This window comes from Somniosus microcephalus, chromosome 3, assembly GCF_052327205.1.
Source record: "Somniosus microcephalus isolate GS21.2 chromosome 3, FLI_Smic_1.0, whole genome shotgun sequence".
NCBI classification, from domain to species: domain Eukaryota; kingdom Metazoa; phylum Chordata; class Chondrichthyes; order Squaliformes; family Somniosidae; genus Somniosus; species Somniosus microcephalus.
The window spans coordinates 213,499,008-213,520,046 of record NC_140989.1 but is presented as its reverse complement, the minus strand read 5'-3'; the positions used below and the strand labels follow the sequence as shown (position 1 = coordinate 213,520,046).

General features: G+C 42.0%; 1 protein-coding gene across 3 annotated transcripts in view; it reads left to right on the top strand.

Annotated features, from left to right (window-relative positions):
• The first annotated feature begins 265 nt into the window (after window positions 1-265).
• The window catches only part of LOC147121710 (centrosome-associated protein 350-like), a 106,318-nt gene continuing 85,544 nt past the window's right edge, over window positions 266-21,039 (top strand). Inside the window, exons 1-2 of one of the 3 annotated variants that reach the window (XM_085982154.1) lie at window positions 266-1,963; window positions 6,228-6,426. In XM_085982154.1, coding sequence (XP_085838280.1) covers window positions 1,756-1,963; window positions 6,228-6,426 — 407 coding nt within the window. In that variant the 5' untranslated portion in view covers window positions 266-1,755. The remainder of the gene's footprint in view (window positions 1,964-6,227; window positions 6,427-21,039) is intronic. The other 2 variants (XM_085982152.1, XM_085982153.1) reach the window with 2 other exon arrangements.

Below are 21,039 nucleotides of genomic sequence, written 5' to 3'. Positions count from 1 at the left end.
CCATTGTATCAAAGAACCTTCCAAGTGGGCCAGGAGTTGCTGATGATAAGGAGCCTGATGCTGAATGAGAACCATCATCTTCTTGAATGGAAGCAGAGGAACTCTGGGCTGACTGCTGTGAGCTTTGAGTGAAGTTGTTGCATTTGGATAAATGCTGCTGCATCTTTGTGGCATTCTTTACATATGGCTTTCTACAGTGTTTGCACATGTACACAGTCTTTCCATCTTTAATGCCTGGGGTAAAATGCTTCCACACATCCGACGGTAAACGTGGCATTGTTCTATGCAGAGAAATAAAGGGCATTCATCTCTGTGTCGAACTGCGGTCGATCAGCACGATTGCAACAGGGTGAGTACATTTTTGCTGATGCTCCATGTGATGGAAGCATGACCTGTACACACACGACGCTACATCACCAATAGTGTATTATTTTGTATATTTTAAATTGAAGGACAACAGAGTTCAACAAGTAACTGGTTTATTTGGTATAAAGTCTGATTTACTTCCTGCATCATCACAACATCAGCAGAAAACAAAATGACTTCCCTCAGGACCCCTAACCTGGATCTTAAAAAAAAAAAAAACTATAGCAGTCTTACAGATGCCTGCAGGCCAATCACAATTCGATATGCAAATATTACAAATAGAGGGAGCTAATCGCTCATCCACTCATCCAACCAATCAGGACACATTTGTTCGCAGTCACACACAAAACTTGTAATTATTAAAACAAGCCAAGTAAGAAGATAAACATATATTGATTAAGAAATTCCTTAATAATTAAGATTCCATCTCTGTTAGTAATTTTAAGAGAGGACCTGTGGGAAAAAAAAAGAAAGAAATACAAAAAAAACAATATTATGCTAGCATGTGCTTTTTTGGGCAAAATTCCCAAGCTAAACTTCCCGTGGAAAATTTCCAGAAATTTACCGGAAACTTTCCACCCCTTTGCAACCCTAGCCTCAATTAAAAAATTCTCATCCTTGTTTTTAAATCCAATCATGGCCTCACCCCCCTCTATCTGTGTAATCTCCTTCAGTGCTCCAAGATATCTGCGTTCCTCCAATTCCTGGCCTCTTGCGCATCCTTGATTTTCATCGCTCCACTATTGGTGGCCATGCCTTCAGCTGCCTAGGCCCTAAACGCTGGAATTACCTCCCTAATCCGCCTCACTTCTCCACCTCTCTCCTCTTTTAAGACACTGCTTAAAACTCTTTGACTAAGCTTTTGGTCACCTGCCCTAATATATCTGTGGCTAGGTATCCTTACTAGTACCTCGTCCCATTCACCTACATTGGTTTCCAGTCTGGCAACGCCTTCAATTTAAAAATTCTCATCCTCGTGTTCAAATCCCTCCATGGCCTCATCCCTCCCTATCTCTGTAACCTACTGCAGCCCCATAACCCGCCGAGAACTCAAACTCTGCGCTCCTCTAATTCTGGCCTCTCCTGACTTCCTACACTCCACCATTGGCGGCCGTGGCTTCAGCTGCCTAGGTCCTAATCTCTGGAATTCACTCCCCAAACCCCTCCCCGTCTCCACCCCTCTCGTCTCCTTTACGACGCTTCTTAAAACCTGTGAAATGTCTTGGGATGTTAAAGCCGCTATATAAATGCAAGTTGTTGTTGCTTTGTCGCTGAACCAACATTTGTGTATTCAAAATAGCATCTGTAATGTTCTGCAACTTTCCTCAAGTGCTGCCTCAATAATTGCCATTTACTTTTCAGAAAGACTCTACGCTATTAACAAAAGGCATGTGTTTGGAAACAGTGCAGTGGATTAATCCCTTCCTTTTGTGTTTCTTAAGCTGTGCCGGCAGTCCTTCTAGTGCCCACGGGGAGCTTCCCAGCAAACGATCTGATGATGCAAGGCCCGGCGAGATATCCCCAAGGTCCTCGGGACAGCGTTCCATAGCCTCTTCCCGATCCTCCGGCTCTTCGAGAAAGAAAATGAAAATAGATGGTAAGTGATGTTACGAGATAGTGTAAGATGAAGCAGAAAGAGTGCATATGACCGATGTCAAGTTGAGAATACAAATGAGAATCAGGCTGAATACAGAAAGTTCAGAGGGGAAGTGAAAAAGAAAATAAGGGCAAAGAGAGTGTGAGAGAATAGAGATTGGCAGCTAACAAGATAATTCAAAAGTCTTCAGTAGGCATATGAAGAGTAAACAGGTAGTAAGAAGAGGGGTGGGGCAATTAGGGACCAAAAAGGAGACCTACGCATGGAGGCAGAGGACATAACTGAGGTACGAAGCACTTTGTATCTGTCTTCACCAAGGAAGAAGATGCAGCCAAAGTGATAGTGAAAGAGGAAGTAGTGGAGATACTGGATAGGAAAAAAATTGATAAAAGGAGGTACTAGAAAGGCTGGCTGTACTTAAAGTAGGTAAGTCACCAGGACCAGATGGGATGCATCCTAGGATGCTGAGGGAAGTTGAGGTGGAAATTGCGGAGGTACTGGCCATAATCTTCCAATCCTCCTTGGATACAGGAGTGGTGCCAGAGGACTGGAGAATTGCAAATGTCACACCCTTGTTCAAAAAATGGTGTAAGGATAAACCCAGCAACTACAGGCCAGTCAGTTTATCCTTGGTCGTGAGGAAGCTTTTAGAAATGATAATCAGGGACAAAATTAACAATGACTTGGACAAGTGTGGATTAATTAAGGAAAGCCAGCACAGATTTGTTAAAGGCAAATAGTGTTTAACTAACTTGATTGAGTTTTTTGATGAGGCAACAGAGGGTTGATGAGGGCAATGCGGTTGACGTGGTGTACATAGACTTCCAAAAGGCGTTTGATTTGATAAAGTGCCACATAATAGGCTTGCCAGCAAAGTTGAAGCCCATGGAATAAAAGGGACAGTGGCAGCATGGATACGAAATTGGCTAAGTGACAGGAAAGAGTAGTGATAAAGGGTTGTTTTTCGGACTGGAGGAAGGTATACAGTGGTGTTCCCCAGGGGTCGGTACGCGGACCACTGCTTTTTTTGATGTATATTAATGACTTGGACTTGGGAGTGCAGGCCACAATTTCAAACTTTGCAGATGACACAAAACTTGGAAGTATAGTGAACAGTGAGGATAGTGATAGACTTCAAGAAGACATAGAAAGGCTCGTGAAATGGCAGATGAAATTTAACGCAGAAAAGTGCGAAGTGATATATTTTGGTAGGAGGAACGAGGAGAGGCAATATAAACTAAAGGATACAATACTAAAGCGGGTGCATGAACAGAGAGAACTGGGGGTATATGTGTACAAATCATTGAAAGTGGCAGGGCAGGTTGAGAAAGTGGTTAAAAAAGCATACAGGATCCTGGACTTCATAAATAGAGGCATAGAGTACAAAAGCAAGGAATTTATGATGAACCTTTATAAAACACTGGTTCAGCCTCAATTGGAGTATTGTGTCCAATTCTGGCCACCACACTTTTGGAAGGATCTGAAGGCCTTCGAGAGGGTGCAAAAAAGATTTACAGGAGTGGCTCCAGGGATGAGGTACTTCAGTTACGTGGATAGACTAGAGAAGCTGGGGTTGTTCTCCTTAGAGCAGAGAAGGATGAGAGATGATTGAGAGAGGTGTTCAAAATCATGATGGGTCTAGACACAGTAGATGGAGAGAAACTGTTCCCACTGGTGGAAGGGTCGAGAACCAGAGGACACAGATTTAAGATGATTAGCAAAAGAAGTACAGGCGACATGAGGAAAAACGTGGTTAAGATCTGGAATGCACTGCCTGAAAGGGTGGTGGAGGCAGACTCGATCGTGGCTTTCAAAAGGGAGTTGGCTAAGTACCTGAAGGAAAAAATTTTGCAGGGCTATGGGGAAAGGGCGGTAGAGTGGGACTAGCTGAAGTGCTCTTGCAGAGAGACGGCACTGGCTCGACAGGCTGAATGACGGCCTCCAGTGCTTTAACCATTCTATGATCTGCAGCACCAGCGAAAACTGCCTTTGGAAAGCGAGGGTGGTATGAATTTGGCTAGATGTGTCCCCCTCTCAACCCCCGCTGCCCTCGCCCTCTCCTCGTGCTATTACCCTGCGTCCCCTCTCCCCATCCCGGCCACCTGCTCACTTTCTCTCCTGCCCCCACCCCCACTCCTTTCCTTTTTTTCCTTCCTCCATTCTTCCCTCCCTTCTCTTTCAGGGGAATTTATAATGGGAAACAAGGAGATGGCAGACCAACTAAATACATACTTTGGTTCTGTCTTCACAAAGGAGGACACAAATAACCTCCCAGAGATGCCGGGGAACATAGGGTCTGATGAAAGGGAGGAACTGAAAGAAATCAGTATTTGTAGGGAAATGGTGTTAGGAAAATTGATGGGACTGAAGGCCAATAAATCCCCAGGGCCTGATGGTCTACATCCCAGGATACTTAAGGAAGTGGCCCTAGAGATAGTAGATGCATTGCTGGTCATCTTCCAGAACTTGATAGACTCTGGAACGGTACCCATGGATTGGAGGGTAGCTAATGTTACCCCACTATTAAAAAAAGGTGGTAGAGAAAAAGCGGGGAATTATAGACCGGTAAGCCTGACATCGATAGTGGGGAAAATGCTAGAGTCTATTATAAAAGATGTAATAGCAGAGCACTTGGAAAGCAGTGACAGGATCAGACAAAGTCAACATGGATTTACAAAAGGTAAATCATGCTTGACTAATTACTGGAATTTTTTGAGGATGTAACTGGTAAAATAGATAAGGGAGAACCAGTGGATGTGGTGTATTTGGACTTTCAGAAGGCTTTCGATAAGGTCCCACATAAGAGACTAGCGTGCAAAATTAAGGCACATGGGATTGGAGGCAAGGTATTGACTTGGATAGAGAACTGGTTGGCGGACAGAAAGCAAAGAGTTGGAATAAACGGGTCATTTTCCGAGTGGCAGGCAGTGACTAGTGGGGTACCGCAAGGATCGGTCCTAGGACCCCAGCTGTTCACAATATATATTAATGATCTGGACGAGGGAATTGGATGTAATATCTCCAAATTTGCAGGCGACACAAAGCTGGGCGGGAGGGTAAGCTGTGAGGAGGATGTCGTGAAACTCCAGTACGATTTGGACAGGTTGGGTGATTGGGCAGAAACATGGCAAATGTACTATAATGTGGATAAATGTGAGGTTATCCACTTTGGTGGCAAAAACAGGAAGGCAGATTATTATTTGAATGGCAATACATTGGGAGAAGGGGAAGTGCAAAGAGACCTGGGTGTTATTGTGCACCAGTCGCTGAAGGTAAGCATGCAGGTGCAGCAGGCGGTTAAGGCGGCAAATGGTATGTTGGCCTTCGTAGCAAGAGGGTTCGAGTACAGGAACAAGGATGTCTTGCTACAGTTGTACAGGGCCTTGGTGAGACCGCACCTTGAGTATTGTGTGCAGTTTTGGTCACCTTACCTGAGGAAGGACGTTCTTGCCATGGAGGGAGTGCAGCGAAGATTCACCAGGCTGATACCTGGGATGGCAGGAATGACGTATGAGGAGAGATTGTGTCAATTGGGCTTATACTCACTGGAGTTTAGAAGATTGAGAGGGGATCTCATCGAAACCTATAAAATTCTGTCAGGTCTGGACAGACTAGATGCAGGAAGGATGTTTCTGATGGCCGGGGAGTCCAGAATCAGGGGTCATAGTCTAAGGATAAGGGGTAAGCCATTTAGGACTGAAATGAGGAGGAATTTCTTCACCCAGAGAGTGGTGAACCTGTGGAATTCTCTGCCACAGAGGGCGGTGGCGGCCAGTTCATTAAATATATTCAAGAAAGAGTTGGATATATTCCTTAAGGCTAAAGGGATCAAGGGATATGGGGAGAAGGCAGGGACAGGGTACTGAATTTGGATGATCAGCCATGATCTCATTGAATGGCGGAGCAGGCTCGAAGGGCCGAATGGCCTACTCCTGCTCCTATCTTCTATGCTTCTATGTTTCTCCCCTCTCTCTCTTCCCCCCCCCCCCCAGCCCCGGGCTGTGGTTGGATAAGAAAAGCAAAGATCAGGAAGGGCTCTGCTCTTGGTCACAATCCAGTGACTCCTGCAGGAAAGAAGTCCTGTGCATGGATGTTGAGGATTGGGTTCGGCTCAGATTCGTTCACTGAGTTTGAAGCATAGAAAGGATCTAAGAGTTCTGATCAATAGTGACAGTTTTTATGCAAATAAATTAAATAATTTCAGTAGCTTTGTGGGATCAGCAGGGTGTTCATGGATTATGCTGCTGACGTGTACAACTTTCAGTTTCGGCAGGTGCTGATGTTGCTGGGAGTGTGCGGCATTCTCCTGTGGATGACAGTACCTGGGCATCTGCCAGTATTTCAGAACAAGACTCCCCTGAAGGAAAGATACCATGCCTGGGGCAAGGCATAACCGGAGATCCTGAGCAAGTCAAAGACACAAACGGCACAGTGGAAGAATCACTCATACACTCGCCAGCCAGGTAGGGTCTACTCAAGTGTACGAAAAGATTGGCCGGGTGTAATGAACTTCTATCAAGAGGCGGTGTAATGAAGCTCTGCATATAAATACTAGGGCTGGTGTAATGAAGCTCTTGTTAATAAATATTGGGGGTGGTGTAATGAAGCTCTGTATATAAATACTGGGGGTGGTGTAATGAAGCTCTGTATATATACTGGGGGTGGTGTAATGAAGCTCTGTATATATACTGGGGGTGGTGTAATGAAACTCTATACAAATACTGGGGGCGGTGTAATGAAGCTCTGTATATATACTGGGGGCGCTGTAATGAAGCTCTATATAAATATACTGGGGGTGGTGTAATGAAGCTCTATATAAATATACTGGGGGTGGTGTAATGAAGCTCTATATAAATATACTGGGGGTGGTGTAATGAAGCTCTATATAAATACTGGGGCAGTGTAATGAAGCTCTGTATATAAATATTGGGGGTGGTGTAATGAAGCTCTGTATATAAATACTAGGTGGTGTAATGAAACTATATAAATACTGAGGGTGGTGTAATGAAGCTGTATATAAATACTGGGGGTGGTGTAATGAAGCTCTGTATATAAATACTAGGGGTGGTGTAATGAAGCTGTATATAAATACCAGGGGTGGTGTAATGAAGCTCTGTATATAAATACTAGGGGTGGTGTAATGAAGCTGTATATAAATACTAGGGGTGGTGTAATGAAGCTCTGTATATAAATACTAGGGGTGGTGTAATGAAGCTCTGTATATAAATACTAGGGGTGGTGTAATGAAGCTCTATATAAATACTGGGGGTGGTGTAATGAAGCTCTGTATATAAATACTGGGGGTGGTGTAATGAAGCTCTGTATATAAATACTGGGGGTGGTGTAATGTAGCTCTGTATATAAATACTAGGGGTGGTGTAATGAAGCTCTGTATATAAATACTGGGGGTGGTGTAATGAAGCTCTGTATATAAATACTAGGGGTGGTGTAATGAAGCTCTGTATATAAATACTGGGGGTGGTGTAATGAAGCTCTGTATATAAATACTAGGGGTGGTGTAATGAAGCTCTGTATATAAATACTAGGGGTGGTGTAATGAAGCTCTACATAAATACTAGGGGTGGTGTAATGAAGCTCTATATAAATACTAGGGGTGGTGTAATGAAGCTCTACATAAATACGAGGGGTGGTGTAATGAAGCTCTATATAAATACTAGGGGTGGTGTAATGAAGCCCTGTATATAAATACTGGGGGTGGTGTAATGTAGCTCTGTATATAAATACTGGGGGTGGTGTAATGAAGCTCTGTATATAAATACTGGGGGTGGTGTAATGAAGCTCTGTATATAAATACTGGGGGTGGTGTAATGAAGCTCTATATAAATACTAGGGGTGGTGTAATGTAGCTCTATATAAATACTGGGGGTGGTGTAATGAAGCTCCATATATAAATACTGGGGGTGGTGTAATGAAGCTCTATATATAAATACTGGGGTTGGTGTAATGTAGCTCTGTATATAAATACTGGGGGTGGTGTAATGAAGCTCTGTATATAAATACTAGGGGTGGTGTAATGAAGCTCTATATATAAATACTGGGGGTGGTGTAATGTAGCTCTGTATATAAATACTAGGGGTGGTGTAATGAAGCTCTATATATAAATACTGGGGGTGGTGTAATGTAGCTCTGTATATAAATACTGGGGGTGGTGTAATGAAGCTCTATATATAAATACTGGGGGTGGTGTAATGTAGCTCTGTATATAAATACTAGGGGTGGTGTAATGAAGCTCTATATATAAATACTAGGGGTGGTGTAATGAAGCTCTATATATAAATACTGGGGGTGGTGTAATGTAGCTCTGTATATAAATACTGGGGGTGGTGTAATGAAGCTCTATATATAAATACTGGGGGTGGTGTAATGAAGCTCTATATATAAATACTGGGGGTGGTGTAATGTAGCTCTATATAAATACTAGGGGTGGTGTAATGAAGCTGTATATATAAATACTGGGGGTGGTGTAATGAAGCTCTATATATAAATACTGGGGGTGGTGTAATGTAGCTCTATATAAATACTGGGGGTGGTGTAATGAAGCTCTATATATAAATACTGGGGGTGGTGTAATGTAGCTCTATATAAATACTGGGGGTGGTGTAATGAAGCTCTGTATATAAATACTGGGGGTGGTGTAATGTAGCTCTGTATATAAATACTGGGGGTGGTGTAATGAAGCTCTGTAGATAAATACTAGGGGTGGTGTAATGTAGCTCTATATAAATACTGGGGGCGGTGTAATGAAGCTCTGTATATAAATACTGGGGGTGGTGTAATGAAGCTCTGTATATAAATACTAGGGGTGGTGTAATGTCGCTCTATATAAATACTGGGGGTGGTGTAATGTAGCTCTATATAAATACTAGGGGTGGTGTAATGAAGCTCTGTATATAAATACTAGGGGTGGTGTAATGTAGCTCTATATAAATACTGGGGGTGGTGTAATGAAGCCCTGCATATAAATACTAGGGGTGGTGTAATGAAGCTCTGTATATAAATACTGGGGGTGGTGTAATGTAGCTCTATATATAAATACTGGGGGTGGTGTAATGAAGCCCTGTATATAAATACTGGGGGTAGTGTAATGAAGCTCTATATAAATACTAGGGGTGGTGTAATGAAGCTCTGTATATAAATACTGGGGGTGGTGTAATGAAGCTCTATATAAATACTAGGGGTGGTGTAATGAAGCTCTGTATATAAATACTGGGGGTGGTGTAATGAAGCCCTGTATATAAATACTAGGGGTGGTGTAATGTAGCTCTGTATATAAATACTGAGGGTGGTGTAATGAAGCCCTGTATATAAATACTAGGGGTGGTGTAATGAAGCTCTGTATATAAATACTGGGGGTGGTGTAATGAAGCTCTGTATATAAATACTGGGGGTGGTGTAATGTCGCTCTATATAAATACTAGGGGTGGTGTAATGAAGCCCTGTATATAAATACTAGGGGTGGTGTAATGAAGCTCTGTATATAAATACTGGGGGTGGTGTAATGAAGCTCTGTATATAAATACTGGGGGTGGTGTAATGTCGCTCTATATAAATACTGGGGGTGGTGTAATGTCGCTCTATATAAATACTAGGGGTGGTGTAATGTAGCTCTATATAAATACTGGGGGTGGTGTAATGTAGCTCTATATAAATACCAGGGGTGGTGTAATGTAGCTCTATATAAATACTGGGGGCGGTGTAATGAAGCTCTGTATATAAATACTGGGGGTGGTGTAATGAAGCTCTGTATATAAATACTAGGGGTGGTGTAATGTCGCTCTATATAAACACTGGGGGTGGTGTAATGTAGCTCTGTATATAAATACTAGGGGTGGTGTAATGAAGCTCTCTATAAATACTGGGGGTGGTGTAATGTCGCTCTGTATATAAATACTGGGGGTGGTGTAATGTAGCTCTATATAAATACTAGGGGTGGTGTAATGAAGCTCTGTATATAAATACTAGGGGTGGTGTAATGTCGCTCTATATAAATACTAGGGGTGGTGTAATGTCGCTCTATATAAATACTGGGGGTGGTGTAATGTAATGAAGCCCTGTATATAAATACTAGGGGTGGTGTAATGTCGCTCTATATAAATACTGGGGGTGGTGTAATGTAGCTCTGTAAATAAATACTAGGGGTGGTGTAATGAAGCTCTATATAAATACTAGGGGTGGTGTAATGAAGCTCTGTATATAAATACTGGGGGTGGTGTAATGTAGCTCTATATAAATACTGGGGGTGGTGTAATGAAGCTCTGTATAGAAATACTAGGGGCGGTGTAATGAAGCTCTGTATATAAATACTAGGGGTGGTGTAATGTAGCTCTATATAAATACTAGGGGTGGTGTAATGTAGCTCTGTATATAAATACTGGGGGTGGTGTAATGAAGCTCTATATAAATAGTAGGGGTGGTGTAATGTAGCTCTGTATATAAATACTAGGGGTGGTGTAATGAAGCTGTATATAAATACTGGGGGCGGTGTAATGAAGCTCTGTATATAAATACTAGGGGTGGTGTAATGAAGCTCTATATAAATACTGGGGGTGGTGTAATGAAGCTCTGTATATAAATACTGGGGGTGGTGTAATGTAGCTCTGTATATAAATACTGGGGGTGGTGTAATGTAGCTCTGTATATAAATACTGGGGGTGGTGTAATGTAGCTCTGTATATAAATACTGGGGGTGGTGTAATGTAGCTCTGTATATAAATACTAGGGGTGGTGTAATGAAGCTCTGTATATAAATACTGGGGGTGGTGTAATGTAGCTCTGTATATAAATACTAGGGGTCACAGATCACAGAATCACAGAAACCCCACAGTGCAGATAGAGGCCATTTCGGCCCATCGAGCCTGCACTGACACATATCCCACCCGATCCCCGTAACCCCTACACCAACACATGTCCCACCCTATCCCTGTAACCCCACGTATTTAATCCCCCAAACACTAAGGGTCAATTTATCATAGCCAATCGACCTAACCCGCACATCTTTGGACTGGTCGTGTAATGAAGCTCTGTATATAAATACTGGGGGTGGTGTAATGAAGCTCTGTATATAAATACTGGGGGTGGTGTAATGAAGCTCTGTATATAAATACTGGGGGTGGTGTAATGAAGCTGTATATAAATACTGGGGGTGGTGTAATGAAGCTCTGTATATAAATACTAGGGGTGGTGTAATGTAGCTCTATATAAATACTGGGGGTGGTGTAATGTAGCTCTGTATATAAATACTAGGGGTGGTGTAATGAAGCTCTGTATATAAATACTGGGGGTGGTGTAATGAAGCTCTGTATATAAATACTAGGGGTGGTGTAATGTAGCTCTATATAAATACTGGGGGTGGTGTAATGTAGCTCTGTATATAAATACTGGGGGTGGTGTAATGAAGCTCTGTATATAAATACTGGGGGTGGTGTAATGAAGCTCTGTATATAAATACTAGGGGTGGTGTAATGTAGCTCTGTATATAAATACTGGGGGTGGTGTAATGAAGCTGTATATAAATACTGGGGGTGGTGTAATGAAGCTCTGTATATAAATACTAGGGGTGGTGTAATGTAGCTCTATATAAATACTGGGGGTGGTGTAATGTAGCTCTGTATATAAATACTGGGGGTGGTGTAATGAAGCTCTGTATATAAATACTGGGGGTGGTGTAATGAAGCTCTGTATATAAATACTAGGGGTGGTGTAATGTAGCTCTGTATATAAATACTGGGGGTGGTGTAATGAAGCTCTATATAAATACTGGGGGTGGTGTAATGTAGCTCTGTATATAAATACTAGGGGTGGTGTAATGTAGCTCTGTATATAAATACTGGGGGTGGTGTAATGAAGCTCTATATATAAATACTGGGGGTGGTGTAATGTAGCTGTATATAAATACTGGGGGTGGTGTAATGTAGCTCTGTATATAAATACTAGGGGTGGTTTAATGTAGCTCTGTATATAAATACTGGGGGTGGTGTAATGAAGCTCTATATATAAATACTGGGGGTGGTGTAATGTAGCTGTATATAAATACTGGGGGTGGTGTAATGTAGCTCTGTATATAAATGCTAGGGGGGGTGTAATGTAGCTCTGTATATAAATACTGGGGGTGGTGTAATGAAGCTCTATATATAAATACTAGGGGTGGTGTAATGTAGCTCTATATAAATACTGGGGGTGGTGTAATGTAGCTGTATATAAATACTGGGGTGGTGTAATGTAGCTGTATATAAATACTGGGGGTGGTGTAATGAAGCTGTACATAAATACTGGGGGTGGTGTAATGAAGCTCTGTATATAAATACTGGGGGTGGTGTAATGAAGCTCTGTATATAAATACTGGGGGTGGTGTAATGAAGCTCTGTATATAAATACTGGGGGTGGTGTCATGAAGCTCTATATAAATACTAGGGGTGGTGTCATGAAGCTGTATATAAATACTGGGGGTGGTGTAATGAAGCTCTGTATATAAATACTGGGGGCGGTGTAATGAAGCTCTGTATATAAATACTAGGGGTGGTGTAATGAAGCTCTGTATATAAATACTCGGGGTGGTGTAATGTAGCTCTATATAAATACTAGGGGTGGTGTAATGTAGCTCTATATAAATACTAGGGGTGGTGTAATGAAGCTGTATATAAATACTAGGGGTGGTGTAATGAAGCTCTGTATATAAATACTAGGGGTGGTGTAATGAAGCTCTGTATATAAATACTGGGGGTGGTGTAATGAAGCTCTGTATATAAATACTAGGGGTGGTGTAATGAAGCTCTGTATATAAATACTAGGGGTGGTATAATGTAGCTCTATATAAATACTAGGGGTGGTGTAATGAAGCTGTATATAAATACTGGGGGTGGTGTAATGAAGCTCTATATATAAATACTAGGGGTGGTGTAATGTAGCTCTGTATATAAATACTAGGGGTGGTGTAATGTAGCTCTATATAAATACTGGGGGTGGTGTAATGTAGCTGTATATAAATACTGGGGGTGGTGTAATGTAGCTGTATATAAATACTGGGGGTGGTGTAATGAAGCTGTATATAAATACTGGGGGTGGTGTAATGAAGCTCTGTATATAAATACTGGGGGTGGTGTAATGAAGCTCTGTATATAAATACTGGGGGTGGTGTAATGTAGCTCTATATAAATACTGGGGGTGGTGTAATGAAGCTCTATATAAATACTGGGGGTGGTGTAATGAAGCTCTGTATATAAATACTAGGGGTGGTGTCATGAAGCTGTATATAAATACTGGGGGTGGTGTAATGAAGCTCTATATAAATACTAGGGGTGGTGTAATGAAGCTCTGTATATAAATACTGGGGGTGGTGTAATGAAGCTCTGTATATAAATACTGGGGGTGGTGTAATGTAGCTCTGTATATAAATACTAGGGGTGGTGTAATGTAGCTCTGTATATAAATACTGGGGGTGGTGTAATGAAGCTCTATATATAAATACTGGGGGTGGTGTAATGTAGCTGTATATAAATACTGGGGGTGGTGTAATGTAGCTCTGTATATAAATACTAGGGGTGGTGTAATGAAGCTCTATATATAAATACTGGGGGTGGTGTAATGTAGCTGTATATAAATACTGGGGGTGGTGTAATGTAGCTCTGTATATAAATGCTAGGGGTGGTGTAATGTAGCTCTGTATATAAATACTGGGGGTGGTGTAATGAAGCTCTATATATAAATACTAGGGGTGGTGTAATGTAGCTCTATATAAATACTGGGGGTGGTGTAATGTAGCTGTATATAAATACTGGGGTGGTGTAATGTAGCTGTATATAAATACTGGGGGTGGTGTAATGAAGCTGTATATAAATACTGGGGGTGGTGTAATGAAGCTCTGTATATAAATACTGGGGGTGGTGTAATGAAGCTCTGTATATAAATACTGGGGGTGGTGTAATGAAGCTCTGTATATAAATACTGGGGGTGGTGTAATGAAGCTCTATATAAATACTAGGGGTGGTGTCATGAAGCTGTATATAAATACTGGGGGTGGTGTAATGAAGCTCTGTATATAAATACTGGGGGCGGTGTAATGAAGCTCTGTATATAAATACTAGGGGTGGTGTAATGAAGCTCTGTATATAAATACTAGGGGTGGTGTAATGTAGCTCTATATAAATACTAGGGGTGGTGTAATGTAGCTCTATATAAATACTAGGGGTGGTGTAATGAAGCTGTATATAAATACTAGGGGTGGTGTAATGAAGCTCTGTATATAAATACTAGGGGTGGTGTAATGAAGCTCTGTATATAAATACTGGGGGTGGTGTAATGAAGCTCTGTATATAAATACTAGGGGTGGTGTAATGAAGCTCTGTATAAATACTAGGGGTGGTATAATGTAGCTCTATATAAATACTAGGGGTGGTGTAATGAAGCTATATAAATACTGGGGGTGGTGTAATGAAGCTCTATATATAAATACTAGGGGTGGTGTAATGTAGCTCTGTATATAAATACTAGGGGTGGTGTAATGTAGCTCTATATAAATACTGGGGGTGGTGTAATGTAGCTGTATATAAATACTGGGGGTGGTGTAATGTAGCTGTATATAAATACTGGGGGTGGTGTAATGAAGCTGTATATAAATACTGGGGGTGGTGTAATGAAGCTCTGTATATAAATACTGGGGGTGGTGTAATGAAGCTCTGTATATAAATACTGGGGGTGGTGTAATGTAGCTCTATATAAATACTGGGGGTGGTGTAATGAAGCTCTATATAAATACTGGGGGTGGTGTAATGAAGCTCTGTATATAAATACTAGGGGTGGTGTCATGAAGCTGTATATAAATACTGGGGGTGGTGTAATGAAGCTCTATATAAATACTAGGGGTGGTGTAATGAAGCTCTGTATATAAATACTGGGGGTGGTGTAATGAAGCTCTGTATATAAATACTAGGGGTGGTGTAATGTAGCTCTGTATATAAATACTGGGGGTGGTGTAATGAAGCTCTGTATATAAATACTAGGGGTGGTGTAATGAAGCTCTGTATATAAATACTGGGGGTGGTGTAATGTAGCTCTATATAAATACTGGGGGTGGTGTAATGAAGCTCTGTATATAAATACTAGGGGTGGTGTAATGAAGCTCTGTATAAATACTGGGGGTGGTGTAATGTCGCTCTGTATATAAATACTGGGGGTGGTGTAATGAAGCTCTGTATATAAGTACTGGGGGTGGTGTAATGAAGCTCTGTATATAAATACTAGGGGTGGTGTAATGTAGCTCTGTATATAAATACTGGGGGTGGTGTAATGAAGCTCTGTATATAAATACTGGGGGTGGTGTAATGTAGCTCTGTATATAAATACTGGGGGTGGTGTAATGAAGCTCTATATATAAATACTGGGGGTGGTGTAATGAAGCTGTATATAAATACTGGGGGTGGTGTAATGAAGCTCTGTATATAAATACTGGGGGTGGTGTAATGAAGCTCTGTATATAAATACTGGGGGTGGTGTAATGAAGCTCTGTATATAAATACTGGGGGTGGTGTAATGAAGCTCTGTATATAAATACTAGGGGTGGTGTCATGAAGCTGTATATAAATACTGGGGGTGGTGTAATGAAGCTCTATATAAATACTGGGGGCGGTGTAATGAAGCTCTGTATATAAATACTAGGGGTGGTGTAATGAAGCTCTGTATATAAATACTAGGGGTGGTGTAATGTAGCTCTATATAAATACTAGGGGTGGTGTAATGAAGCTGTATATAAATACTAGGGGTGGTGTAATGAAGCTCTGTATATAAATACTAGGGGTGGTGTAATGAAGCTCTGTATATAAATACTGGGGGTGGTGTAATGAAGCTCTGTATATAAATACTAGGGGTGGTGTAATGAAGCTCTGTATATAAATACTAGGGGTGGTGTAATGTAGCTCTATATAAATACTAGGGGTGGTGTAATGAAGCTGTATATAAATACTGGGGGTGGTGTAATGAAGCTCTATATATAAATACTAGGGGTGGTGTAATGTAGCTCTGTATATAAATACTAGGGGTGGTGTAATGTAGCTCTATATAAATACTGGGGGTGGTGTAATGTAGCTGTATATAAATACTGGGGGTGGTGTAATGTAGCTGTATATAAATACTGGGGGTGGTGTAATGAAGCTGTATATAAATACTGGGGGTGGTGTAATGAAGCTCTGTATATAAATACTGGGGGTGGTGTAATGAAGCTCTGTATATAAATACTGGGGGTGGTGTAATGAAGCTGTATATAAATACTGGGGGTGGTGTAATGAAGCTCTGTATATAAATACTGGGGGTGGTGTAATGAAGCTCTGTATATAAATACTAGGGGTGGTGTCATGAAGCTGTATATAAATACTGGGGGTGGTGTAATGAAGCTCTGTCTATAAATACTAGGGGTGGTGTAATGAAGCTCTGTATATAAATACTGGGGGTGGTGTAATGAAGCTCTGTATATAAATACTAGGGGTGGTGTAATGTAGCTCTATATAAATACTGGGGGTGGTGTAATGAAGCTCTGTATATAAATACTAGGGGTGCTGTAATGAAGCTCTGTATATAAATACTGGGGGTGGTGTAATGAAGCTCTGTATATAAATACTAGGGGTGGTGTAATGAAGCTCTGTATAAATACTGGGGGTGGTGTAATGTAGCTCTATATAAATACTGGGGGTGGTGTAATGAAGCTCTGTATATAAATACTGGGGGTGGTGTAATGAAGCTCTATATAAATACTCGGGGTGGTGTAATGTAGCTCTGTATATAAATACTGGGGGTGGTGTAATGAAGCTCTGTATATAAATACTAGGGGTGGTGTAATGAAGCTCTATATAAATACTGGGGGTGGTGTAATGAAGCTCTGTATATAAATACTAGGGGTGGTGTAATGAAGCTCTGTATAAATACTGGGGGTGGTGTAATGTAGCTCTGTATATAAATACTGGGGGTGGTGTAATGAAGCTCTGTATATAAATACTGGGGGTGGTGTCATGAAGCTCTGTATATAAATACTAGGGGTGGTGTAATGTAGCTCTGTATATAAATACTGGGGGTGGTGTAATGAAGCTCTGTATATAAATACTGGGGGTGGTGTAATGTAGCTCTGTATATAAATACTGGGGGTGGTGTCATGTCGCTCTATTTTAATACTGGGGGTGGTGTAATGAAGCTCTGTGTATATGTGATAGAAATGGTGATTGCTAGTTCTACTGCTGTCCCACAGGTAAAAGAAAGAGCTTGCATTAAAAAACACCTTTCAGAATGTCCTAAAGTGCTTCTCAGTCACAGAAGTGGTTTTGAAGTGTAAACGCTGTTGTAATGTAGTTAACGACGCAGCCAATTTGCGCACAGCAAGAGATAAAATGACCAGATAAACAGTTTTGACTCTTGCTTGAGGCATAAATATTGGCCAGGACACTGGGGAGAACTCCCTTGCTCCTCTTCGAATAGTGCCATGGGATCTTTTACATCCAACTGAGAGGGCAGACGGGCCCTCGGTTTAACATTGGATGATGAGATTAGTAATGAGATAAGTGCATTTAAAATAACAAGTGGGGATATATTAAATAAACTAATCAAACTCGGAGGATAAAACCCCTGGATTGCATGCACACATTTTAAAAGAATCTAGGGAAGAGATAGCAGAGGCATTACTACGCATATTTATGATATGTTCGAAAAAGGTGTAGTGCCAGAGGACCGGTGGAGGATCACGAATGTAATACCTATATTTAAGAAGAGGGATAGAACACGTCCAGGGAATTCTAGACCAGCCAACTTACCACCAGTGGTAGGAAAAATAATGGAATCCCTACTCGAGGAGAAAATAGAAGAACATTTAGAAACCAAAAACATAGTAATGAATAGTCAGCATGGATTTCTAAAGGGAAAGTCTTGCTTGACGAACCTCATTGAATTTTTTGAAGAGGTAATTGAGAGTAGACAATGTAATGCAGTTAATGTAATTTACCTAGATTTTCATAAGGTTTCATAAGATACCCCATAATAGACTGATGAACAAGGTCAGAATGCGGAGCCAGGGGACAAGTAGCAGAATAGATATCTAGCTAGCTACAAGACAGAAAGCACAGAGTAGGGGGTAAAGAGTAGCATAATGGCAGAAGGTGGGTAGTGGTGTTCCACAAGAATCAGTGCTGGGACCACTTGTTCACAATTTATATTAACGATTTAGACACAATTTCTAAATTCGCAGATGACACCAAATTGGGGGGGATAGTCAATGCTGAGGAGGACTGCAACGAATTACAGGAGGACATTAAACTTGCAGAATGGGCATATAATTGGCAAATGAAGTTCAATGCAGACAAATGTGTGAGGTATTACATTTTGGCCGGAAGAATAGGGAGGTCACTTATTACTTGGAGGGTGCAAGTCTGGGTGGGGTAGAGGAACAAAGGGATTTCGGAGTACAAATACACAAATCACTAAGTTGCGACACAGGTTTGCAAGGCCATAAAAAAAGCAAACCAAGCACTAGGGTTTATTTCTAGAGATGTAGAATTGAAAAGTAGGGAAGTTATGATAAACCTGTATCGAACCTTGGTTCGACCGCAGTTAAAGTACTGCGTACAATTCTGGTCGCCATATTATAAAAAGGATATAGAGGCATTGGAGAGGGTGCAGAGAAGATTTACAAGGATAATACCAGAAATGCGAGGGTATATATATCAAGAATGAATGAACAAGCTGGGTCTCTTTTCTCTTGAAAAAAGGCTGAGGGGTGAACTAATAGAGGTCTTTAAAATTCTGAAAGGTTTTGATAGAGTGGATACAGAGAGAGTGTTTCCACTTGTGGGGAAGAGCAAAACTAGAGGCCATCAATATAAGATCGTCACCAAGAAATCCAATAGGGAATTCGGAAGAAACTTCTTTCCCCAGAGAGTGATGAGAATGTGGAACTCGCTACCACAGGGCCTGGTTGAAGCGAATAGTATAGATGCATTTAAGGGGAGGCTGGACAAGCATATGAGGGAGAAGGGAATAGAGGGTTATGCTGATGGATTTAGATGAGGAAAGACAGGAGGAGGCTCGAGTGGAGCATAAACACTGGCATGAACTGGTTGGGCTGAATGGCCTGTTTCTGTGCTGTATATCCTATGTAAACATTTCATCTGAAAGATGGCACCTCCGACAGTGCAGCATTGCCTCTATACTGCACTGAAGTGTTCGGCTAAATTATGTTTTGGAATGGGAATTGAACTCGCGACCTTCTGACTCGAGGCGAGAGTGCTACCACTGAATCAAGGCTGACACTTTTGCATACTTTACCTAATTGGCCATTTTTTATGTGAGTGTCTTCATCTTGGGTGTTGATGGCTATTCCACAGGGGGTTTCACAGCCCAGCACCATCCTATCCTCACTTGAAATCCCCACACCTGCCCTTTCAGCAAAGGGTTCAAGATAGCAATTAGGAGCCCAACACCCTGTCCTCTCCCTAAACACAAGTGCACTGAGCTTAATCATAACACCTTTACTGCTGCCTCAACTTTGGCCCGCTAATTAGATCCGACTAGTGAGCTAAGCTGGTCTGTATAGTAATAGCCATGTCAGCCGTGGCTGAGTTGGTAGCACTCTTGCCTCTGAATCAGAAGTTTGTGGGTTCAAGTCCAGAGAGCACACAAATCTAGGCTGACACTCCAATGCAGTACTGAGGGAGTGCTGCACTGTCGGAGGTTCCGTCTTTCGGATGAGACGTTAAACCGAGGCCCCGTCTACCCCCTCAGGTGACGCTATTTCGAAGAGGAGGAGGGGAGTTCTCCTTGGCGTCCTGGCCAATATTTATCCCTCAACATCATTTTAAAAAAAACAGATTATCTGGTCATTATCACATTTCTGTTTGTGGGAGCTTGCTGTGCTCAAATTGGCTGCTGCATTTTTTTCATTACAACAGTGACTACAATTCAGAAAAGTAGTTTGTTTTTTGTGAAGCGCTCTGGGACGTTCTGAGGTAGTGCAAGGCACGATATAAATGCAACTCTTTCTTTTTAATGCATATTATGAGTTGGGCAGGGGTGAATTCTCTTTGCTGCAGTTAGAAGCTTGTCCTTCTCGGGATTACAGGGCAGTCAGTAAGGGGCGATGGAGTCATTAGTGTGCCAGGTCTCGTGTGCTTGATGAGGTGGTTGGGATTTTGCAAGCCAGTGCTGTCCTTGTGAACTGTGTGTGCTATCTATTGATGCAGCATGGTCTTTGATCATCCTTATTTTTGCCTTTGCCTTTTGATGTAATTATTCCTCTATTGACATTACCACTCATATGATGGCCAGTGTGTTGTCAGTCACTGTGATGAATCTGCACAGAATGTGATGACCCAGGTAGGCTGGGAATCCAGAGATGTTTTCATTTGGGCCTTGGATGGGTGTGGAGGTAAGGGGGCAGGAGGAAATCTGCACTGCCATTCTTGGTGAGGACTGAAGATTGAGCGCTACTTGTTCCCTAACTTGAGCCCCTGTTCTGGTGCTTTGTTGTTTTTTCTTGAGGTTGGACTGACTGGAGCAGTTCTGGTCCCATTGCCATGCTGTCAGGCTCTCTGGGAATTTCTTGGAGCCTTATGACCCGGTACTGTGCTGTGCTGTGCGGCATGCTGATGAAGGGCCGACTTGTTCCTACTTTCTGCTGCTTGACCTTTTAAGAGTCAGGGTCCTGTTAATTTACCTTCTGGGATACCTTTCTGGTTCGAGTGCTGTGTGAATGTCCCTCCATCCTGCTGGCTGAGCGCTGTGCGAGAGTCAGTCGCCTGGGCCTGCCAGCCCTCTGGGGCACATGGCAGGTTCACCACCCTGCAGGCCACGGTGTTCGGGCAGTGAGCGTGTGTTTTACTTTGAGTGCGTTCACTTTTGGGAGTAGCTGAGGAGCCACTGGACCATCCAATCAGGAGTGCTGTTTATTCCTAATGCCTCCCGAGTATGGACTGCTTTAAAGCAGAGCTTCAGCATACAGGCAGGTGAAGGCATGAAATCTGCAGTGTTGAATGGTTCAAGTGATGCCTCGCATTAGATGCCTGTGCCAAAATTTGTAATAGTGCAAATAT